The sequence below is a fragment of the Thermobia domestica genome, chromosome 4, assembly GCF_964235325.1.
Source record: "Thermobia domestica chromosome 4, izTheDome1.hap1.1, whole genome shotgun sequence".
Classification (NCBI taxonomy): Eukaryota; Metazoa; Arthropoda; class Insecta; order Zygentoma; family Lepismatidae; genus Thermobia; species Thermobia domestica.
Window position 1 is genome coordinate 137320105 of NC_137457.1, and position 18346 is coordinate 137338450.

Here is an 18346-nt window from a genome sequence, read left to right on the forward strand (position 1 = left end):
ATAAAATGATTGATGAGATCGTTAAAGATGGATTAAAAATTAAATACACTGGACTAAAAGATAATTATCCAACTGTTGAGTTCTGTATGTAAATTTCAAATGAGGATCAGTTTTGTGAATCCAAAAATAATAAAATGATTAGAATATGTCTTCAAAAGTAAAAAAATGGAGTGATTTGAATGGATCCTAAAAAAGTTCATTCTTACTAATAATTTCAATGTAATTGTTACAAACTTACAAACTGAAGTGCAAATTGTTTTTGATATTAACGGCTGTCTATTCAGCTTGAATTATGATCAGTGGACAGAGTTTAAGAAGTCATTGTTTCCTATAGAGAACGAAGTATTAGAAGATTTCATTATCAATATCCGAACTTGTAATTTTAAGTATGTTTTAAGTGTATAAGTGTTTTTATAGTTTCAAGATTATAAAAACTAAAACCTTTGGATATATAGAAGACAACGTCATTTGAATTTTGAACATACATTTATAAATAAGGGATTTATTTGAGTTTTTGTAATTATATTTTTTTCTTTTTTTTGAACATTGATGTTTTAGCTATATTTGCTAGCCAGATGGGCATTTTAAGAAGTTACTCACTTACTCAGTAGATAGTGCTGCATATCGTGTAGTTTATCACTGCCAATAGAAGGCGTTACTTGCAGAAGTATTTGTTCATATATAAGGACCGATTATCTCTCCTATATACAGCGTTAGCCAATAGCTCAGTTGGTTAGCGCGCGGTTCCATAAAGCTTGTGATTTGATACTGAGAATGTAGGTTCAAATCCTTGCCTAAGACTTGCGAATTTATATCTACGGCCGGGGTATAAATTTGTAATTTCTCAAGGAAATGTAAAGTGAACTGAGCTATACGGCTGTCTTTCATCACAGATGGCTACAGTGTCCTCACCTCTGACTCATGTGTGGGATATGGCTGGGCGTCTCTTTTACTTGGGACAGCAAAAATAAAAGGGAAGGAAGGGAAACCTGGTGCCAGGGATGGGACGGGATGGATACAATAAGACTGTGAGCTGTGTGGGTGAATGTTGTGACTCGTACTCAGATAGGTAGCTATAACGACGCTGGGTGGAAAGCCACAAGTTCGCTTACAGATCTAAAAGGAAGGAAGGAAAGAAAGAAGAAAGGCACATAGAAATTGAACAAAAAATCCTAGGATCTATCTGGGGAGAGGAAACAACAACAACATCAACAGCGCTGACCTCTCAGATGGATCCTAGGATTTCTGCGACGGCAGTTTTGCTGAAATAAACTCTGACTTTTTAAACATATTTATTTAACCTATTTCTTATGATCTCGTGTTGTGGTGTTCCAATGTTACTACTGGAATCGTTCAAAATGAATCAGTGACAGATCACCTGTTCCGGAGTTGTATGTATTCCTTCTCATTGAGTTTTTGAAGCTAAATATTAACGGATTTTCATGATTCAAGCGTCAAATGAAACCTTGTAAACTGTCAATTAAGATGCAATAAATAGTTTGTGTAGGATTCCATTGCAATATTTTAGATGTAAGTTTTTATGATTTTAAATGTCATAAAAGCCTATGCGATCTCACTTTAACATTGTAGTTATGGGAATACTTTGGGCGTGTAACTTTGTATAATTAGCTGGTCACAAAAAAGGGTCAAAATTGCACTGTTAGTGAGGTTGACTATCTACTTCGAATGGAAAATTTTGAGGGAAAAAATTTCCAAATTTGGGCCCCTCTGGTCCCCCCATGTGTAAACGTAGGGACGTCAAAAATATCTACTAAATAGTACTTGGTAAACTAAATGTGTGTACTAAATTTCAAGTTTCTATCTTGAATAGTAAGGGCGGGGGAAATTTTATCAAGACTCCCATAATACCAAAAATTACCGGAAAACACCATTATCTCGGGAAAAAAATTCTTGAGACATCCTTAATTACCCTAGGGTCATGTTTCGCCCATCATTCTCCTCAGAATAGAACTGCCTTTCAGGTGGTATGACTCACGTGTCTCCGTCCTGTATCTAAGGCGGAAAAATCCAGAAGAAAGGGATTTTTTCGTCTAAAAACTCCTTTTTTCAACTTTTGCCCCTCTGGACCTACTAGTTTTTACACAGAAATCTGAAAAAAAATCTGGTAAATACTACTTGGTAGACTGAATGTTTGTGCAAAATTTCAATCTTCTATGTGAAGAAATAAGCCTTCCAAAAAAAATGTTCCGACCATGTCCCATTTTTCCCTATACAGAAGTATATTTTGATAAAAATGCACTGAGACGTCCCTGATTAACCTAGAATAATAATTCGACCGTCATTCTCTTCAGAATGGAACTGCCTTTCAGACGGTATGACTTACGTGTCTCCATCATGTATACGAGACGAGAAAATTCTGAAAAACGGGATTAATGAAGTCTAAAAATCCTTTTTTTAACTTGTTTCCTTCTGGATCCCCCTGTTTTAATGCACAGATCTGAAAAAAATCTGATAAACACTACTAGGTGGGTTGAATGTTTATGCACAATTTCAATCTTCTAGGTGCAAAAGTAAGCCCACCAGAAAAAAATATACCGACCATGTTCCATTTTTCCCTATATAGAATTAGGTTATTTAAAAATTCCCTGAGACATCCCTAAATACCCTAGGATAATAATTCGACCGCCATTCTCTTCAGAATGGAACTGCTTTTCAGATGGTATGACTCACGTGTCTCCATCATGTACGCAAGGGGGCAAAATCCTGAAAAACGGGATTTTTGGGGTATAAAAATCCTTTTTTTCAACTTTTTCCCCCTCTGGACCCCCTGTTTTAATGCAGAAATCTGCAAAATCTGATAAATACTACTGGGTGGGCTGAATGTTTATGCACATTTTCAATCTTCTAGGTGCAAAAGTAAGCCCGCCAAAAAACTATACCGAGCATGTCCCATTTTTCCCTATATAGAAGTATGTTTTTTTTAAAAATTCCCTGAGACATCCCTAATTACCCTAGGAAAATAATTCGACCGTCATTGTCTTCAGAACGGAACTGCCTTTCAGACGGTATGACTCACGTGTCCCCATCGTTTATGTGAGGCGGGAAAATCCTAAAAAACGGGATTTTCTTTGGTAAAAATATTCCTTTTTTCAACCCTTTGCCCCTCTGGTTCCCGCCCTGTTTTAACACAGAAATCGGAAAACATCTGGTAAATACTACTTGGTGACCTGAATGTTTGTGCAAAATTTCAATCTTCTACGTGAAAAAATAAGCCCGCCAAAAATAATGAACATAGGCTTCATAAGGAAAAATATATATTTCAAAATTAGGACGTCATCACCTCCTATATCTGGACGCAAGACGGTCTGAAACAATACGTAATGTCTTCTACAATGCCTCTGGACTTCAAAAAAAGAAAAAAAACGGACAAAAACGCTCAAACAGAAGAGAAATAACGCAATGTACCATGAAAAACGCGCATGGTACAAATTGCACCATAGGATCCGCAAAGGAATCCCTAGCCAGGTACATGATTGTTCCCACTTTTTTGATTGTACTATACGATTAGGAGAAACGAGCCTAATTAGGAAATGCTTCGAATCGAAAGAAATGAAAAGACAGACATTAAAGAGAAATTAATAAAGTGGAATAAACTTTTATGTTGATTGTACATACGTAGAAATAATGCTAAAGTTAAATGAGTAGTTTGTGTTTTCATATGTTTACATTTTATTGTAATACAAAGAAAAAAGTAAGAGGAGTTAAGGCGAAGTCAAAGATTGTAGATATTTTTGCGAGTCGTCGCGGCGAAGCTCTTTCCTCGCTCCCTAGCTTTCTCATCGACTTCCAAAACGATCGGAAGAACTGAGTTGCTGTTCTTGTGTGTTAGGTTAGCTCTGGTGTATGGTTCATTTAATGGTGGTTTGGATTAATGGAGAAATTTGTGCTGAGTTATAATGAGTTTGTTTAGAAGCATTCGAACGGAACATGATATACGTATTTTCATTATTTTATTGCTGGTATATTTTCTTGTCTCCAGTGTGAGTAATTTTCTGATAATTTGACTTTAAAGAATTGCGCTACAAAACCGTTGATTTGGAGATAGCATCCAAATAGTCTTTTTCAGCACACGGTAGAGACTGCGTTTAAAGATTATGTTTTCGGAAGATGTTTAAATATAGGAATGCGTTGCTATTGGATTCTTGTGGAAGTTCTAAAATTGCGATTTGTTATAAAGTTTAGCGCAGAGTAAAACGGTTCACTTCATCCTGGTTGGTTGTCCTTTTTTGAAAAGATAAGTCAATTAACTCAGAAAGATTGAAGCGAATGAGACAAGGGAGACTGTTAACCTTGTTGAACAGAAAAGTAAAATGAAGACAATTTTGTGGAAGATAATATTTCATAAGTGAACTGGAATGTTTCAAATATTGGTTGCAGTGTGTTTATTTGACCTGTCGTGTCAAATAACCGGACTGACGGAACACTACCGTTGCAACTCAGTTCATCTTACAAACCATTCCATTGGAGCACGATGATCACTCCATAAACCAGGAAATTGCTCATCCAAATATTGATTAGCCTTGCAGTACATACCGAGGTGGCATCTCAGACTGTTCACACACTACGGAAAAGCTATGTCCTGGAAAACACTGAAACAACAATAGCTTTCACTAACACGTTCATGTAAAACAGTTTAATTGTCTGGAATAAAAATATTTTCTAATAATACTTACCACCCATATTTCTGTATACACCTTAATTAGTAGCCTACGCGGGATTATATAGAGATTACTTGCGTAGATATTATTTGTTATTTCCACTGATTCAAGTGATTGGGTACTTCCAAATACGTATGGCCTGTTTAGCAGACCAAAACCATATCACCTAAGAAATTAAAGGACAATTGAGAGCAGGAAATTCGCATTCTAGCTCAGTTGTATAATTTCTCGTCATGAGCTCTGTCGACGATTCTAAAGATTAAAATTTATAAAATAATAATAAGCTCAGTTATGCTGTATTTTTGGGAAATATGATCTCTAACTCCCGATGGGGAACAGACAGAAAATATTTAAAATTCCTGAGACGGATATTTGGACCCAAGAGGAACCTAAAAGGGAATGGAGAATATTTTATATCAAGAAATTGCACATATTTTTGTTCATACATTCTTAAGGTCACCAAGTCTGGGGGGATCACATATGGTCATGTAGAAAAAATTGAAGAACTAAGAAACACTTTGAAAGTTTTAATTGTAAATTCAATCGCAAAATGACCATTAAGAAGACCTAGGCTCAGATGAGAGTACAAGATTAATATTAATCTCCCAGGGATATTAATACAAAATATAAACTCTGTATCCAACTGGATAAAAACAAAAATTAATGTAGATATTTGTTCCCGATATTTTGTGTAACCAGGTTCTGCATACTACAGAATTTGTTAGTTAGCAACATAAAAATAATTCATTGGTCAGTACAATTTGTTTTGCAAAGCTGACTCTTACTGCAATTTTACCTTTCACCATTTCAAAAATTATATCTTCCAAACTTCTTCATCTTCAGAAAAATGTTGCTGCAGCTGCAGCTTGTAAGGGAGCTGTATTTGCCTCTCTAACACCTGCAAATATCAATTTGGCTGAAGGGTATTTCTAAGAATAGTCGGTTTCTCCGTTTAGAGATATAACAAACAACTGGAGCACTGGCATAGATGTTTTCTCGGCAGTGACAGTTCTAGGCCTGTTGACCGTAGGCGGTATATTTCTCTTTAAGCTTCATCAGCAACTGTCCAAGTGCAAAATGCAATACTGGAGCACGCTGCATTGAAAAGTTTTGTACTTCATGGTCAATTCTAGTCGCATCTTGACCACCCAAATGCTGTCGACTTTGATTAGTGCAAAGTTCTGCACTGAAATAACAAAGATAGCTAAGCTGTACGTTATAAAAATTTCAAGATTGTTACAGTTATGTTATCTCCGATTACACTATTAAATCTCTCTTATAATTCTAGCAATATTTCTGATATTCTAAGTTCCCTTCACTTTATGAGAGAAATTCAAAATTGCAAACACCAAGATGGCGGTGGTTTACCTTACACGCGCCATTATTGTTCCCCTGTGCCTAACTCGTCCTGCATTACCAATCCTAGGCATCTACACTAGTTTGCATTTTGTAAAGAATGATAAGTTACTTTCCACTAATCCTATCTTCCGATTTCCTTAATATGTAAGCACAAACTACACAGTCATTTTTAATTTCGCTCTTACTTGTATATATCATTAAATAATTTCATTTTTTTCCGAAGTCAATAATATTTTTTTCCAATTTCTACCATTCTTTATGTGAACACTTTTAAAGAATAAATACTGATCATAACTAAATGCTTATTTATGTTAGCATATTATTATATTGTTACCATAATTTAATTTTTCTTTTTTAAACTTTCATATACTTCTGATGAAACGACTAATCTGTCTTCAAATATTTCTCGAACAAGAATTTTACATTTAACTAAATATTATGAATAACTTAATGATATTTCCAACTGTCTTTTTGGTAATTGTATTACCATCCTTGTAAAACAAGAATATCCGAATAACTTGATGATGATATTTGATTTGATTATAATGTACTTTAAGAGTAGATGTTATGTTTGTATCTAGAGCTTGCAATTTTGTTTCAATCACTGACATGATAATATTAATTTGACATAGAAATGAGAATCTACTTCAATATTAATAGTTCCTGCATTACTTAATAATTCATCTTTATAACTAGCTAGTAGTGTTGGTATAAATACAATAATTGCATTATAATGTACCTATTTGTTTCATTAAATGAAATGAAAAATCATTAATTGCAATTGATTAATATAGATCACTCATGCATAACATAGGAGGGAAAAGAATCAGAGATATAGAGAATGTAATATGTAAGTACTTATAACAATATTTTCCTCTATTAATTAATTTGAATGTACTTATCTCAGTTAATATAGTATTTGACTTCACATAAACTTTATCGGAAAGCGCAATTACGAAAACGTGACATTGGAAATACTAACCAAATATATGATTGTTGGAAAAGAGTTCGGGCAGAAATATAGAACAACAACTTCGAAAGTCACCGTCGAGTTTTTGGATGCGTAGATAAATCGTAAATCAAGAAAGTGAACAAAACGTCGGAAGCCGTTAATCAAATTTCTTATAATGGTGCTACTTTGTCTAATTATCAATACCATCCAAGGGATTGTGCGTAGAGAAATATTAGAAACTTGCAACACTGCTTATTATCTAAGTCATAAACGTAACGGTAATACAAATACAAAAGTTACTGCTAAATCGTCTGATGTTATAAACCTTCCGTCAAAGCATGAGTGACATCAAAGTTAACCTTAACACAAATTACATCTTAGAAAGACGATGTTTACTATTAGTTCTTTTTGACTAGAAATAAGTCCCAGCTATCCTTACATTTAATTCAAGAAAACGATAAATTTAATTATTGAGTAAACATAACAGTTTTATATTCAATCAATAATAGGCGGTAACCGGAAATTTTGGCTAGAATATATCTCGAATCAAAAGAAACTATCTTGGTGTTAGAAAAAAATGTTTTCTAATAAAATTTCTGACAACCCGTTTTGTTTAAAAACACTTTTAAATAATGTTCTTAAGCAACATCTGTATCCCTTAAGCAGTACATAATTTTACAGAAAATAAAATCACTAAGTATATTGAGGGGTAATTGATATAAGAAGGGTACCTTGTTAAATATAAGACGAAATATAAAATCGTGAATTACCTTATTCATACAATACAATCTATCTTCATTCGTGAAAAATATGATCTCTACTTCTACTTTTGTGGCAAATCACTAAAAGGTTTACGGGTGTTATCATTTCATTGTTCTCTTACGTTATAAACACGACTAACATTAGAAGCATATTTTCATTTCGCATACGGTATTTGTAAAATCCAAACGAATATATCAATTCAGTTTTATTTTTAACACAACGTTGATAAGAAAAGTGTATGAATAAAGGGAAATATTTTGAAAATCATGCAAGACGAAAATATTAGCACATGGATACATTCTTCTGCTAAAGGAAAACACATATATTATTACTACTGGTGTTTACTACTAAAAAAACTAAGTATTATAATCCAAACTCTGCAACATAAACCATATCATAGGAAGAAAGCTATTGATTAAAAAATAAACTTATTTTCAGAAGAAAAGTGTTTTTGCAGTAATGTCATTACATTATATAATTCGACTAATAACAAGAGTATTACTATATATATATATATATATATATATATATATTTAATTTTCGAGGAAAATTCAGAAAAAAGGACCAACAATTTCATAGAATACAATAACGCTTAAAGAGAGAATTCACTTCCGATCTGTTGGAACATATCAGAAATTTAAATATCAACATTTATTTATGGTGTCTGATCCCAACCAATTATTCCAATGGGCAAACTTTCTAAGAAGTGGCGCTAGCTCAGAAACATGCTTCTGTTCTATCTCTGAAAGCACGTAAAAGCATTTAAAGTTTCCGTTTGAGATTTTCCGAGATTTAGAATTGATCGCGTATATTTGACCGTTGCATGGACACTTGACAGTTCGAAATAAGTCAGCAAGCACTCACTCCGTATTTGATTTACAACATCATCACACGCAGCTACGCAAAATTGTCGGACAGGCCACATCATTTGGAATTTGAATATTATGTAACTGTATACAGGTAAGTACACCAAAACAACCAATATCGAAGCATAGAATAACCACAATTTTACATTTATCGCATAACTTAATGAGTTATACTAACACATAATACCTCCTTCGAATGGATTTGCAATTATATATATATACATATATATATATATATATATATATATATATATATATATATATATATATATATATATATATATATATCATTTCGAATACTCAAAATGTCGGTTTTGATTTTAAAATCACGATATTGTGACACAGTGCGGATCTAACCCGGAGCCGGAGAACATATGAGCTTTGAAGCAAGAATAAAAAATAAGATAATATTTTTATATTTTTCAAATGTTATATTAAACACATTGTGTTCTGGGTTCTTGCTGCCACCCACCCTTTACGTTCTAGATACTCTTCTCTTGCGATAAAACTATTACTTTTAATATATAATATTAGGCGACTTCAACGAAAAATTATAGCTGCAACTTTGAATAAGATTTGAACTTTAGTTCCTAAATTTCTATTTAAGAGTCATATTGATTTCACTACATTTCAAAAGACATTTTTCAGATCCAACAGTATTGAAGCTCGAAAGTGCTTTTACTGAACTCCGAGAAAATAAACTGCATTACGTACACGATTAAAGTCACATTTTAAGCATATTTGTAAATGTTATTTATTGATCGAATTTTTCATTCACTGAAAAATATTTCCTATTCAGTAAATACGTATAATGAGTAATCGGGATGGCAGCAGCAAATACAAGATCAGAATTGCATCGACGGCTAAGATAAGAAACATTTTTCGCACTCTGCACAAGTATAAAATTTACAACTGGATCCGTACGATAATTCTCTCTGCGATGTTCCTTCATGTACATGAAATCATGTAATACCAACACTTGTGCGAAACGTTAGTGACGTGAGAGTTCATAACAACGTTGCAAGGTACGTCTTGCGACCTTCCTGATATTAGATTCAAATATAAATGATATAATTAGAATTTTGCCCTATTTAATAATTGTGTTTATTTATAAGTTAGAAATCCAGGCCTGGAATATATTAATTTATTGTTATATATCTATTCATTTATTTTATTATTATTAATGTAAGTAAATATTTATTCAATTTATGTTATATATTTATGTATATATATATTAAAGCATCATCCCATATTATTTAAGAATTAATCATATTAATATTTAGAGTTTAGCTAATGCTATCGTTGCTTTTTCCATGCTAACTTTTTGTTTTAGAAGCCTGTCGAGAAGGCTCGCTGCGAAATCCATTGCATTTCAGTCTCCATTACTGGGAATTTTCCATTTGAGAAGTTGGCGCTAATAAACTTTCAAAATATTTTTGTTGCTATTTTTTTAACAGGCCAAAACGTATAAAAAGACTGCCTCTCCTACCTTCGACGCTGTGCGTTTTGAGGATTCCTGAATATAGGATCTAGGCCAGCCAGTCCGCTGCACTGCAAGTGAATAGTGTAGTTTGAGAGAGTCCCCTCTAGTTAGTTACTGTATGTATACAGAATAGTGATTCTACTACATTACAGATGCCCGCTTAAGCAATTGAGCTTTGGCCGTGAGATAGGATATTCAAATGATAGGGAGTTAGGAAATAAGTCGTTAATTTAGATGCTTGATCCTACGCTTATAACAGAGGTTATTGGATTATTATTGCTTGTTTAAAATGGGAGTATTTAAGCTTCCTAAGGGTCTATGGCGGAGGTGAGTGACGCACGTATAGACTCGAGGTTTTGGTTTCGTCCTAGTGGTAGAGGAACATTTAATAGAAATCCAAATACCTTTGGGTTCGATCCCTTGCTGGTGTAATTATAGCATATTTAGGTGCTGTAAGAAATTAGAGACTTCCTCACTGCAACTTTCATTTAAGACAGTGTTAGAGTGATTAATTAACCAAATTCCTTTATTTCCTTGAGTGTAAGTAAATTTAGTTAGAGCCATGAGTAAAGGCTGACATCCTATCCCTAATACCAACCTATCCTATATAATTATATGCTTAAGCTAGATAGAATCCTTTTGTGGACTTAACTTGAAGTCCCAGAGACAGGTTTAGGCCAGACAGTGACCTTTGAGTCAAGGTCCCGTCTTTAAAAGCAAGGAGTACGGTCCAGGAGTAACTGAATTCTGTAAACCGTATTTTCCACAGGTCCCTGCTATAATAGAGAGTAATTTGTTTATTAAGGAAATTAGGAATTCTAGAGGTTAGATTAAAAAAATACTTCCTTTCTCCATTAGTTATTGGGGAAGGGTAAGAAGGAAGATAAAGTGCATATAGGGCGGAGTGGCGTCCTGAGTTAAAGTTCGTACCCTACCTTTTAATTAAAGTATTCTATTTGTAAATAAACGATTAATCTTTTCTTAAAGTTCTCGAAATTTCATTTAATATTCTTTGATATGAGGCAAATACCGCAGACATTACGAGCAAGTACTTTTGTAAGGTCGTAGATAGGAAATTATGAATATTTAGAGAGCTGTTAGTTGTTATCGCTAAATTATACGGAATTGATATTCATATTTGGAAGAAAAATAAGATAGAGAAATAAGAGAAATCGAGAATCGGACAATACGAACTTTTTTTTTCTTCCAAAAGTGGGATATCTCGTCCGAAATAGAAATTAAATTAAACCGAGAAACAGACGTAGGAGGAAAATGGAGAACGTAATTGAATTAGACTTGTTAAATTCAGCTTTAAAAATAGATTCAGATGTTGATCTAGGAATAGACCAAATAGTAGAGGAAATACGTAAGCTTGGAGAGGGGAGTCATGAAAATAATGAGCACAGAAATTGTAAATGTAGTAGTTTGGATGAAATAAAACTACCGTTACCGAAGTTCTCAGGACAAGTATCGGAGAATCCATTCGATTTCCTCGATAAATTGACAGATTTTGCCAAGAGCAAAAATATGACAATGAACAAAATGCTAGAGAAAGTTATTCCAAATGCCTTAGTTTCTGACGCCCGTAGAAGGTTTTATTTCAAGTCGAAATTTTCAGATTTTACTGCAGATGATAAAGGATTCAGTATTCTTCGGGATGAGTTTGAAAACGCTATATCCGAGATTAGGAATGGAAAGGCAAGAAGAATAGATAACATACCAATCGAATTCATTAAAAATATAGGAGACAAGAGAAAGAAAGAATTGTTCCAACTCTGCAATGAAATATATGAAACAGGAGAATGGCCAAAAGACTTTCTGAAAACGATCATGATACCGATGGCTAAGAAATATGCTGCCTCTCAGAAACACTATTTAATGTCTATCTAGAAGAGATAGTGAAAAAGAGCCTACATGATGCTGATGGTATTTCGGTAGGAGGTAGAATGATTAGATGCGTAAGATTTGCAGACTATATGGCGCTTCTTGCAGAACGTGAAAAGAAAATCAATAAAATGTTAGAAAAAATGAGAAATGGCTTTGAAGAATATGGGATGAAAATAAATGTTAGAAAGACAATAGCCATGGTGATTGGGACGAAGGGGTCTGTGTCAAATATAAAAGTAGGAGGGGAGAAAATAGAACAAGTGAATAGTTTTCAATACCTGGGTAGTATTTTTAGTAATGACATAAAATGCGAACGTGATATAAAAGCAAGGATAGTAATGGAAAAAGAAGCCTTTAGGACAAAGAAAAGTCTGTTTTGTGGGACCTTGAATAAGGAGTGGAGAAAAAGACTCATAAGTGCTTCGTGTGGAGTGTTGTACTGTATGGGACGGAAAAGTGGACAGGACGTGGACGGAAGAGTGGCGTAAAGGTAACGAAAATCGACTGGAAGCCTTCGAAATGTGGATGTGGAGAAGAATGGAAAGAATTAGTTGGGTTGAGCGGAAACCGAATGAGAGAGTGTTAGAAATGGTGGGTGAGAAAAGAACACTTTTAGACATTATTAAGAAGAGGAAGAGAAACTGGTTGGGACATTGCCTAAGAAGAGATTGTACCAGCCAGAGTGCACCAGGTTGCAATGTGCATACCAGTTTTTGTCCGGACATGGGAAAATTGCATATAAACCCTAGTAGGAACACAAGTACAAATCAGAAAAACATTTAACGGTGGAACAAAAGATGCAGCCGCTTGGTCCCACACCGTGTAAAGGTTGCACAAAATTTCAAGATAACTCGTGGGACTCAGACTTGCGTAAGGTGAACAAGAACATTCAGAATTATCTAGAAATATATATTAAGGAGCTAGGCACCGTAGTAGCCCTTTTACGGGATACAGGAGCCCAAATCTCCCTCCTTAAAGCGCGCTCGCTCCCTTCCGACTTATTAGATTTAGATAAACAAGACCGAATGACCAATATGCAAGGGTTAAATGGAACAGTTCACAACACTTTAGGTTGTATCACCCTCACGCTACACATAGATTCACAAGACTTTAAACATAAATTTCACATTATATCTGACCAACTTGTGTAGGAATTTTAGGCGCAGATTTTTTTGCGAATAATGGTTGCAGTATATCTTATTTCAAACACGAACCACCCCTTCAAACACGAAGTACAAAAGTAAAAATAACGGTACCAGCGAGTGAATATCTTGCAGTTTTGCCCACTTCAAACCAATGTACCTGCATTATTCCAAAAAAGGATATCAGCTACTAATCTGTACTTAGGAGAAGCTCTTACTCAAGCAACAGACAAGTTTGTGGCCTGTTTGCTGAATACTGACGAAAAAGATATTACAATATAACTCGAGCCTATACCATTAGAACCTGTTAGTGAATTAGCTTCTACTATTCATACATTAAATCAACATTTTATAAATTCACAAAAAACAAACATGCCAACGCAAAATCGAAAACAAATCTTGAAACAAGAATTAAGATTAGATCATTTGAGTGCAGCTGAGAAAGAATCGTTATTACACTTATTGGAAAATTATACTGATATCTTTTTTTCTTGCCTGGCGAAATGCTTACTACTACTTCAACCATTGAACATGCAATTTGATTATTACCAGAACATGAACACACGGTAATAACACAAAAAAACTATAGGTTAGTGAAGTACAAAAGAAGAAATCAGAAAACAGATAAAAGAATTTTTAGATCAGCACATTATTCAACCCAGTAGAAGCCCTTGGAATTTCCCCTTATTGGTCATTTCCAAAAAATTAGATGCAAGTGGTAAACCCCGTTTTAGGGTCGTAGCAGACCTCCGCAAACTTAACGCTATTACGGTAGAAAACATTATCCTCTTCCTAATATCGTATAAATATTAGAGCAGGTAGGGAACGCAAAATATTTCTGCACAATCGACCTAGCCCAAGGCTATCTACAAGCAAATTTTCGTGAAGTAGACAGACCGAAAACTGCGTTAACCACTGCTGACAACCATTACAAATTTCGACGTATGATCTTTGGACTAAAGGCTGGACCTTCAACCTTCCAACGACTTACCAATACGGTGCTGGCTATCCTGCAGGGCCTGAAATTTTATGTTTATCATAATGGCATTATGGTACAGAGTCATGACCTTTTCTTCCACCTCAAAGAGAGTATAACCTCAAAATTCAACCTTCTAAATCCGATTTTTTTAAATCCGAGAAGTATATTTAGGCCATATCCTATCAGAAAAAGGCGTACGACCTGATCCACGTTTAGTTGAGAAAATTACGGAGTATCCAGTACCAAAAAAACAAGTTCAGCGTTTTCTTGGTTTATGTACCTTCTACTATCGTTATATAGAAAATTTAGTAACATAGCAAAGCCTTTACACGAATTAAACAGAAAAGGAAAAGCTTTTAAATGGAACGAACCCGAAATATTAGCTTTTGAAACACTTAAACAGAAGCTTACATCATATCCAGTTCTTAGATATCCTGATTTCAATAAACCCTTTTTATTAGTTCAGTAGCAATTGTAGCTACCCCTGCGCAGGGCGAACACGGACAAGAATATCCCATAACATATGCATCACTAGTTTTAAACTCAGCAGAACGTAGTTACAGTACAACAGAAAAGGAATGCTTGGCTCTAGCATGTGTGCCGTGTCGACTTCGTGCGGAATGAGGCCGAGGAGTATGGACACGACACAAGAAGAATTCAATCGAATAAAGGATAAAAACAATGTAAATTAGATTGAGATAATCAATATTCATTGCAAGAGTCACTATAGGTTGTGTTAGATTCATTGGTTTTGCTTTATTATGTCTTCTTTTCTAAAAAAGAAAAATGTAAAAAAATGAAGGAAGGAAGAAAAAATCATGAAACTTATTAAAAATTTAAGTAAAGATAGTTGGTAAGACTGTTAGAGGAAAGATTGCAGTACGCGAATAGTGGGCGTAGTCATTGAAACCAAATCTACAAGCTAAAGTGGGTCCCGTGCCTACTTTACTTGTGTTCGTATTGTTTAACCGGAAGATTGCCCTTGTGTTCGTATTGTATAGCTGGAAGATTGTCTAAACGAAGTATTGGTATAACGGGTGGATTGTTCAGTCAATGGAGTGTTGTTTCGTTTCGGCACGGTTTCTCTCTTGAGAATTGTTCACAGTTGTTATTCCTGTTGGTGTGATGAGTGTATTATCGACGTCTATCGATGAAATCATATTGGTGTTATGTCAGTTAAATATAATGAAGTGATCAATGGAAAAAGGAATGTTTTTTTCCTCGTTTATTCAATTCTCAAGCAAACTTTGTGGCAAGTCAAACGGGCTCTTTTTGTTTCCTCGTTTTGTGGCTGCTAAGTAATGAAAGTGAATAGAAGAGTGAAAGTTTTCTTTAATAGAGTTTTTATGCTTGTGAATTAATAGCACACAGAGTTATTTGCTTTGTAAGATTATTCTTTCTTTTTCTGTTACTTCTGTGCAGAGGAATAGTGAGTTTAAAGGGCAGTGCTGTGTGAGGCCTATTGTGCCGAATGAAAGCCCGTTTAGATCACATTATTAGTAATTCCTATTGGGCACTAGCTGGTGTAGTTGGCTTAAATACCAGAAATAATTCTTTCTTGCTTTACATTTTCGTTTGGAAACCTAGGCACAGAAAGATTATTGTAAGGAATTAATTTACATTCGAAAATTGACGTTTTTCCACCAATCTGATTTTACTCGAATATCAGAAAGCTCAGACGGAAGCCAGATTACCTGAAGTGAGAGAGGATTACACATAGAAGGTAAATCCATATTCCAAACAAGTCAAGGTGAATGTAATTTTTGACTTATTTAAAGTAGTGGCTGTGACATGTTTAATTCTGTGTTTTGTGCGGTTGTCTGAGTTGAGATCCACTCCAGGTTGTATTGCTATTGCAATTCCAACATTTTTCACCCTTACGAAAATTTCTAGATTTTTATGCAATTTTCATCTTTCACGGAGTTAAGTAGTACGGGGGACAAAACTGACCTATTTTTGAAAATCCTTTATAATATCAATATTTCCAGTTTAATTTGGTTTCTTTTACAGTTTATGGTAATTGCCAGTTTATGGTAAAATTTCAGCACAGCAAGTTACTAAATTTTATTTGAAATCGGTTAGTAATCGTTACTAACCAAATTTTATGTTAGTAGCAGGTTATTTTACATATTTCACCACTTCAAACCAAATTTTAGGGTAATGGCCAGTGCTATTTGACATATTTCGCCGCTGCCCACCAAATTGTATGTCGGGGTCGGTGGCAGGAGGCGATTAAAAATTTTGCAGTCACTTGTGAGGGAGTCCCACCACAGTTCACGAACATAAAAATAGATTATTAACGACGTTATCTCCATCGAAGTTTGCCGGAAACAAACTTAAAGAATAATTAATACATGGAGAGGAAAGGTCTCGAGAATATCACTGACTTAGAGAGTTGCCTGACATTTAAACTGTAATGGAGCTGAGCAGTCTCTCGGCTCAACAGTTAATTATTAGGTTAAGGAGGAGGTCCGTCCTGTTCAAACAAGGTCCGACCAATAAGGCTGTGGGCAGGGTGATTTAGTAGAGAGAGGAACAGGATAATTTGAGTGCCTACGTATGACAAAAATAACATAAACTAATCACAAAGTTCTAGCACGAGTTTAACGAGATTATAAGAGAGCCTGGATTCACGAATGTCCCCCAGGTAATTGAAAGCACTTTGGGGCAGTGGCGGCTCCAAAGGGGGTCACGAGTTAACGTGAAGCCCCCACAACAATGAGGTTAATTAGCACACCAAAATAATAGACAAATAGGACTCGTGCAAAGAAATAAATATTTGTAGCGGGACAACAACTTAATAATTAGGCACTAATTATAGAACAATGAATTACGTTAAAGCTAATGCAATGCAAACAAGATTATTAGCACAATTAATGGACGTCAAATAGGTAAACTTCACAAGGCGAGGTCAGGCTTGGCAATACTTAATTAATCAAAAGAAAGATTGTTTCATTAGAGACTTAGATAATTTAGCCTAGTAACAATTTAATCCATAAAACAATAACATGGAAGAGATATTTTTTGCTAACAACCTTAGTTGTAAAATAAGCACAAACTTTATAAAAGCACAAACATTGAAATCGGATATTGGGTGCACACATGTAGACGTGATTCTGAGTCGATGCGAGGAATCAAGATGCACAATTAAGATCACTAGAACAATTTAAATCACTCACCTCGCAATTAAACACCTACGGAGATGGAAGAGTTCCAAGTGGCCTAGGGAGATATCGTCGAGCCGTGTATAATTCCAGTTAAGCTTGGCGAGGCAACAAGATATTCACTGCGACCAAGAATTCCCAGAAGGCGTCTGTATTGGTTCGAGTGGTAAAACCAACAAGATGCTACCACTTCCTACGGAGAGCGAAGTCTTTTGCAGAGATGGTACTGGAGTCGCCGAGCAGACCCAGTCAACAGAAGGTGAAGGGTTCAGTCCTCGACAGGCGTGACGGGCGTAGTGGTTCACGTAATAACAAGAGAACGAGAGAGATGTTCGTAATAATAGTCTTCGACGAACGGCTTATTCGGAGGTACTTTCTGAGAGAATATGAGAGTAGGTGAGGTAGTGCTTTGAGAACTTTAGATAGGCGTTGTAAATGACTGGAACGCCGAGTTAGAAGTAGTATGAGTTTTATTGTATGTTGCATTTGTACAGCACAGAAGAATTTGTTATACACCAGAGGTAACGTTAGATGACGCCTAGGTCCAGTGGCGTATGCGTGAAATTTGAAAGGGTCAGAATATGACCGATGTTTAAAGAGAAATAAGGGCAGTTCAATGAAGAGATCGAATTGCGACTGCTTGCATGTAGTAGTAACAAACTTACTAGAAACAAAGTTCAGCACGATAACAAAGTTCTTGCATTCTTGCACACACGGAACGAAAGCAGAGATGGTCCTGGAAAGGAGAACGGGGTTCTCCACTAACACAGTGTAACCACACACTCAGGTAATGCACTAAGTTCTTCTCTCTATGACTAACAAAGTTAGAGAACAGAGACAAAGTCCGGCGGTGAAACACAGAAGCCTGAGCCCGAGGGGCGGGGCCGAAGCTCCGGTGACGAGCAAGAGGCTCGTGCCTCCGTGTTAACATAGCACTTCTTCCCCGAAGGGTAACGAGCGCGAGGTTCGTACCTTGAAGACAACGCATTAATTTTTCCGTCGAAGACGATGAATTTTCCCCCAAAGAACAGCTTGTAGAGCTATTTTGTATTCAGGGAATTTTTTCACACTTT

General features: G+C 35.3%; 1 protein-coding gene across 1 annotated transcript in view; it reads right to left on the bottom strand.

Moving 5' to 3' along the window:
• LOC145682882 (uncharacterized) overlaps positions 1–7923 on the bottom strand; it is a 562787-nt gene extending 554864 nt beyond the window's left edge. Inside the window, exon 1 of the mRNA XM_081754246.1 lies at positions 7761–7923. Coding sequence (XP_081610372.1) covers positions 7761–7769 — 9 coding nt within the window. The 5' untranslated portion in view covers positions 7770–7923. The remainder of the gene's footprint in view (positions 1–7760) is intronic.
• Positions 7924–18346: the final 10423 nt, after the last annotated feature.